The sequence below is a fragment of the Psammomys obesus genome, unplaced genomic scaffold, assembly GCF_907164565.1.
Source record: "Psammomys obesus unplaced genomic scaffold, mPsaObe1.curated_primary_1811, whole genome shotgun sequence".
NCBI classification, from domain to species: Eukaryota; Metazoa; Chordata; class Mammalia; order Rodentia; family Muridae; genus Psammomys; species Psammomys obesus.
The window spans coordinates 38,579,615-38,587,175 of record NW_026585644.1 but is presented as its reverse complement, the minus strand read 5'-3'; the positions used below and the strand labels follow the sequence as shown (position 1 = coordinate 38,587,175).

Sequence of the window (7,561 nt, the reverse complement as noted above, 5' to 3'; positions counted from 1 at the left end):
GAAGTAAGTACTTGGAGTGGAGCTGGGGGATGGCTCAGTTAGTAACGTCCCTGTTGAGTAAGCAAGAGGACCTAAGTTCGGATCCCTAGCACCTACATACAAGTAGGAGTGACTTTTGTAGCATGGAAACCCCTCTGTACCCCCAGCACTTGGGCAGGATGGCTTGGGCTATGTGCACACATCTCACTTCTAATAATACACTTGGCAGCACGGTACCTTTTCCTGCATGTACTATGCACACACACCCTCTCTGAACAACGCACCTAGCAGCCTAAGAACCCTCACTTGCACCAAGCTGCACACATGTTCCTCTCTGAACAATGGAATAACATGTTCCTCTCCTTAGAGCCACCAAATTTGTCCTTTTTGATTGCACTCCAGTTATGTCCCAGTATTGGGAAGGGGGGGTTTGCAATCCAGTCTAGATTGGTTTAAGGTGCCTAAGCAGTAAGACAAATTGTGTTCTCTAAGTGAACATTTAGGTGAATTCTGCTTCCAGTTATGCTCACACCTATGACTCCAGGCTGCACCCTCTTATATTCTGACTTCCAAAGATTTCTTCATATTGAAAATGGCACATGATCCTGAGTGTGAAAGTAACTTTTATTCCCCTGATATAATTGTCATCTTGGAGACTTAGCCTATGTCTGCTAATCTAGTCCTAGTCCTGGAAGCTTCTACCCTCTGTACAATCTAACCTAGGCCTAGAATGTTTTCAGCCTCTGAGACTTACTACTGAATAAGCTCATCCTTTCTGGTTCTTTCTGAACTCTGGCTGGCTGGTTCAACTGAGCTGTTCTGGATCAAACTCCACTCCAAGCTGATTGATTCAAACTGGCTTCTCTCGGCTTCTGACTGAATTACTCACCTTGGCCTCATACTAACTTTGGTAATATATTCTAATCTTCTGGCTCCTTCTCATTCTCTGGTTCATTCTGCCTTCACCTGTGTCCATCGTTTTCTCTTCAACCTGGCTCTATAAAACTCTCCCGGTAAAAACTGCCTTTCTCTCCTCATTCTCTGTGCTGCTCCCTTAAGTAGCTTCCCTTTCTTCTCATGAGTTGGGCATATCCTATTCTGTCAAATCTTTCTCTGATTTGTCACTTTGTATGCCACTTAATTAGACATCACTTTCAAACATAAGTGCTTCCTTCTACAAACTAACTTTACCTTCATTGTTTGGGATTAAAGATGTGTATCACCATGCCTGGACCTAAGCTTTTCTTTACCTGAAACTTGCTCTATAGCAGGCTGGCCTTGAACTCAGAGATCTGCTTGCCTCTATCTCCTGGGTTTAGGGATGTTTCTGTATGCCAGCCAGATCATCAGACCTAGGAGGTTTTGGATCTGATCTCTTGACAGAGCAGCCATGTTCTAAATTAAATTTCCTCTATACCCAAGGTATGCCGGTGCATTCATTGCTGCAACAAAACACACGACAAACTTCCGGAAGCAAGGGTTTATTCTGGCTCTCAGTTGAGAGTAGGAACCATCACAGCAGAGAAGCAGGGTGACAGTAGTGTGAAGCAGCTGGACACACTACAGTCAGAAGGCAAGGAGGATGAATGATGGTGCTCACCAGCATTGTCTTTTATGTCCAGTCTGGGACCTCAGACACTAAATGGTGCTGCCTCATGGGTTGTGGCTCCTCCCCCTTCAGCTAACCTATCTAGGTAACCATTCATAGAAAGATACTCCATGAGTCTCGTCTCTACTGTGATTCCAAACCCTGCATACTTGACAATCAGTGTTAGTCACGACAAGCAGTGACTCGAGGAGCATGCTACAGCTCCTCCTGAGCATGTCCCTTACCATTGCCCTAGGGCAATGTTCAGCAGCCAGGTGCTACTTATTGATTCCTTATGAGAGTTACCTTATTTTCTCTAAATTCATACTTTGTACCTGAGTTTGCTCCACTGTGAAGGCTTCTTCTATCTCAGTTCAGATAACAGCTGAGATCCAGGCCTCTGAAGTCAAACTATCAAACTCGAGCTTTATTCCATGATAGGTGCACAGTCTGAAATTGGAGAGTCCTATTGCTTAACCTTTGGAGCCACAATCTTCTCATTTGTTGAAAAAAAGAGAGAGAAGATGAGGGACATAACGTGCCACCACGCCAACAAACACTGCCTGAAACACTCCAATGCAGACTAAAGAACATTGCATGCTGGGGAATTTAATTATGTAAAACAAAAACTTAATGATTTCCCAATGTCATTCTTCATCATGTAAGGATCATATTAGTTCGGATTGTGTTGTGTTAAAATACTTGGTTTTAAAACCTGCTGTTTGGCACTGAAGAGATGGCTCCATGGTTAAGAGCATTCGCTGTTCTCACAGAGGTCCCATGTTTCACCCACATGGTGACTCACAACAATATGAACTCCAGTTCCAGGGAATTTGGTGTCCTCTTCTGACTTCTGTGGGCAACAGGCATGTCCATTGTGTGCACACATACACACAGGCAAACATCCATACAAACAAACCAAAAATTAAATTTGTAGCAACATAAAAAACTTGGTTTGATTGCTGGCTTGGTTTTCTTTCTTTCTTTTTTTTTTTAATGTTAGATGGGTTTCTGCCTTGAGGTTAGGATGGAATTTGCAACAATTTCTGAAATGGCCCCCAAAATGCCTCTGCTATCTCATATTGTGTAATTTTGTGATGTGGCAATTATGGTCAACAATGACTCCTACAAACCAAAATATGTGTCAACTCTGAAAACTTTTGAAGATATCCTATGACCTGCATTATCAACTATTTAGCCAGGACTTAATAATTCTTTTTGTAAAAACAACAACAACAAGTCAAGCACATCCATTTCATTAGTATGCAAATTAGTTTTCATCTTTAAACTATGAGATCTTAAAACTTTAACTGTGAGACATCTTTAAGCTGTGAGATTCTATGTATACCAAAAATAGATAGAACAGATAAAGCAGAGATTCAGGGAATGCCCAACAATGCCTGGCCCAACAAAAAACCCACCCTATCAGAGAGTGCCAACCCCTGATACTATGAAGGATACTCTGCTGAACTTGCAGACAGGACCTGACAGAGATGTCTTCTGAGAGGCTCTACCCAGCAGTGCCTTAAAACAGATGCCTAGACTCACAGCCAAACATTGGGTGGCAGGTAGGGCATCTTGTAGAAAAGTGGGAGGAAAGAGAAAAGGACCTGGAGGTGACAGGAGCGTTCCAAGAAGACCAACAGAGCCAACTAACCAGAACCCAGAGGGGCTTGCTGAGACTAAAGCATCAACCAAGGACCATGCATGGACCTCAGCACCCTACAAAGATGTAGCAGATGCATAGCTTAAATTTCATGTGGGTTCTCTAGATAGGGAAGTGGGAACTAGATCAGAAATGGACTCACTTGCCAGTTTTTTTTTTTTTTTTTTTTGATCACTTTCTCCTGGAGGGACTGCCTTTCCAGGCAGAGGAAAGAGGAAGAGGAAAGGCTATTGCCAGGGAAGGCTATTGCGGGGAAGAGGAAAGGCTCGGTCCTGATGGGATTTGATGAGCTGGGGTGGAAAGTACAAGAGCAGTAACTCATAAAGCACCAGGGAAGTGACACAGGTCATCTAGAGATGAGGTTTTTCCTTGCTGTGGAGACCACTGTTGCTCACAGGCTGCAGCACTCATGTCTGGGGTGAATAGAAAAGGGGAGGGGGAGGAAAGAGGGAAGAAGTTGGGCTGGGAAGAGAGGAGGGGATGGGGCTACAACAAGGATGTAAAGTAATTTTTTTTTGAAATTTCAACAGCTTGCTTTATTTTAAAACAGAAACTTTCATATATTGGAATACTAACCAAATTCAATACTGATAAATTTCTTAGGTCAAAATATGTGGTCAGATGCCTTTTTTGAATCTCTTAAAAAAGTTTTCAAACCATATAAAATGTTTGGAAACAATATACATCAACAACACACCACGATTTAAACTAAATAAGCTATGAAAAATAGCTCAATCTTTGTTAAGATTTAGAATACATATTTTCAATAACTTAAAAAATATCTATCTACACTTCCCATCGCTTAAATTTTCCTGGGAAGAACCACTCATCTCTAGATTTAAATAATAGAGATATTTACTCATGGTAAGAGATTCTGACATTAAAATAGTTTAGTCTACCAGAAACACAACAATCATGAAAACTTACTAAGTACTTTAAATTATAACAAGTCCTTCCAAAACCCAGGAAATAAAGGCAGTTTTCTACTTTCAGTAACACCTAAGGTTTATCTTCGTAATGGAATTCATTGGCTGAGCAATGATAAATAGCTTAAAAGAGATTTTTTTTTCACCTATACAGTAATGTTTCATTAAGAAAGATAGTTTGACCAATGTTTTAAAATTATAGATTCAATTATGCTGACATTGCCAGAAGTATTGTGCTGGCTAGTTGCACTTCAGCTTGACACAAGCGAAGAGTTATCTGAAAGGAAGTGAACTTCAATCGAGAAAGTGCCTTCCTAAGAACTGGCTTTCAGGCTGGAGAAATGGCTCAGCCATTAAATGCTAGGCTTACAACCAAAAAACATAAGATCTGGCTGTAAGGCATTATTTGGTTGTTTGTTTTTCCAGACAGGGTTTCCCTGTATAGCCCTGGCTGACCTGGACTCACTTTATAGACCAGGCTGGCCTTGAACTCAGAAATCCACCTATCTCTCCCACCCTGAGTACTGGGATTAAAGGCGTGTGCTACAAGCCAGGCTGTAAGGCACTTTCTTAATTAGCAGTTGATGAGGAGGACCCAGCCCATTGTGGGTGGTACCATCCCTGGGCTAGAGGTCCTCGATTCTATAAGAAAGCAGGCTGTGCAATCCAGTAAGCAGCACCCCTCCATGGCCTCTGCATCAGCTCTTGCCTCCAGGATCCAGCCCTGCTTAGTTCCTGCACTCACTGCTTTTGATGATGATATGGAACTTTGAGTGAAATAAACCTTTTCCTCCTAAGTTGCTTTTGATCATGGTGTTTCATCATGGCTACAGGAACTTTAACTAAGACAACTGTTGCAGGTTTTTAGGTTTTGGTATTTGGTTTTTCTAGACAGGGTTTCTTTGTGTAGCCTTCGTTGTCCTGGACTCGCTTTGTAGACCAACTTGGCCTCAAACTCCCATCGATCCACCTGCCTCTGCCTCCCTGAGTGCTGGGATTACAGGCAAGCGCCACCACGCCCAGCAAAATTGTTGATTTAGCAATAAAATCATCTTTTTGAGGACACTCATTAAACTTAAAAATTCTGCTCTTACTGAAATGATATAATTCAATTTGATTTGTTATTACTTGAGAAGTACATTTGCTTCCCAGTATTGGGTGGCAATGAGGTTTAAGCAGCCTTACTGGTCCTCACTTCCCTCTGAGAGAAATGAATACAGAGATTCAGCATTAAACGTCTTCTGTTGCTTATGTAAACTCAGCTACAGGGAAAAAAAAGTGAGAACATATGTGAAGTCCTGTTGGAGGCATTCCTATCTCATACTGTCCTCCACTAACAGGGCATGCCTGGTGTTCCATCGCTGACCAGGAAACCCTTAGTGATGCCATTCATTATAAGTTTTCCGTACTGTTTTATATCCAAATATGTATATATAAGATGTTTGCACAGACATTAGTGTTAACTGGAATTGCATAACAATATCCAAATAGCCTGTCTGTGTTCCAGGCTGGAAGATGAACCCTGGCTACCTAGTAAAAGCATGTCATCATACATGTGTGTTCTGGAGAGCCAACCAACTTCTGGTGTTGCCACTACTTCTCGCTCCTCTAATTCCCCTAAGAAGGAGGCCAATAAATACTACAGCCAGGAATTTACTAAATACTCTATTAGCCAAACTCAGCTCTGCAGCCAACAACAGGTGAACCAGGAGTCTCTGAACTCACTGTCCATTAACAGTCTGGAACGTTTTCAATTAAAGCCTTCATTTTCCCTGTAGACTTCAATATATGTGGGCCAAACAGGACTGGCTCTGCGGTGGTCTCTGACTCTGGCTTTGGACCTCTTTCAACCTCATCATACCGAAAAACAAACTTCTTTTTCAGAGCCTCTGCTATGATGGTAGCAGGGTCAGTACTATCCACTGGCCTAGACTTTACATCTTTCTCTGACCTCTTGACAGACCGTAGCTTCACACTGCTCATGTCTTTAAGGATCTCTAGCATATTTGGCATGTCAGGCTTCTTTGGGTGACTCTTAGCCAGAGTCTTTCCATTTCCAGCACTGAGTCTTTGCTCTCTTTGCTCTTTAATCAGATCAAGAGCTGACATACCTTGGTGGATCAGAGGGGAAGAGGGAAGAGGAGGAGGGGGGGAGGAGGAGGGAGGGGTATTACAGTAACAGATGTGGAAGAATCTAAGCAACCTGTACTGGGACTCTGTTGCTCCTGCAGGGTCACAATCTTGGCAATCTGAGCTCTGAGGGCAGCAAGCTCATTCTCAAGTGCAGAGATCTTCTGCAAGGCCTCCTCACTGGCCAGTGTTATCTTTGGAGAAGGCTCCTCTTGAGACAGGTTTAGTAAGGAGATGTGCCTGCTTGGGGGCTCGTCCAGGAAAGGAAGTTCATCCTCAAGGGGAGGCTTGGACCTCATCTCTGCCCTGAGTCTTGTTGAACACTCTCCTTCTTCTGTGGCTATCCATGCAACATCAGCAAAAGATGTCACTACATCCTCTCCTGGACAGATGGAATGCCATTCTGTTGCATGCCTGGTAAGTGGAAACTGAACTCTTGGACACTAAATCAGAGGTAAGCTGGTACCAATTTTCCTTACGATATTTCTAGATGAACCATATGGTTTTCCAGACCAAAGGACTGACTGCATGCTGACCCCAACTCGATGAAACACCATCCTCATCAGGCACTTAATCCAGCCCAGCATGGAGATGGCCAAGTCTTCCAGGCTGCAGGTCAGGTCCTTCAGACATCCATAGCAGTGCACAGTCCATAGAGCATACTCCGCGGCGCCGCGGCCCTCTGTAAAGTGAATTTTTAAAAATAATAAAATAAATAAATAAATAAAACAAGCACATCCATGTCTTTAGTATGCAATTTAGCTTTCATCTTTAATAAATGGTGAGAACTCTATGTATACCAAAAATGTTTTAAAATAAATTTATGATTTATTATCAGCAAATATTCGATATATAAATATCTATTTATATAAATATATATAAATATCTATTTTATATACCTATATTATGTCTAGTGTTGAATAAAAATCAGAAGATGGGGAGAGGGCAAGAAAGGAGTAGAAATGCTTTAAAAGCCCTGGACTAAAGCACCGTAGCATGGTGGCAGGGACAAAGAAGCAGATTCTATGAGAACTCCACCCATAATTTATAATGCTAACTTTTTCTTATTCACATCCCCCTCGGTCTTCTTATTTTTTAAAAATATGGCCAATGCCTTTCCGAGACTGAAGTATGGACCAAGGACCATGCATGGACTGGACTTAGACCTTAGCTGGCTATCTTGATGTCAGAGGATACTGTGGAGACAGAATGAGACATAAGGTTTTCAAAAGGGTATCAAAATGGATAGGTGCAAAGAACATCCAAGATACC

General features: G+C 42.2%; 1 protein-coding gene across 1 annotated transcript; it reads right to left on the bottom strand.

The window, feature by feature from the left end:
* Positions 1-5,890: 5,890 nt before the first annotated feature.
* LOC129687626 (mitochondrial fission regulator 1-like) lies at positions 5,891-6,928 on the bottom strand. The gene is given in 2 exon segments (XM_055622100.1): positions 5,891-6,310; positions 6,313-6,928. Coding segments are annotated over 2 exon segments (984 nt in total). The 5' UTR covers positions 6,877-6,928.
* Positions 6,929-7,561: the final 633 nt, after the last annotated feature.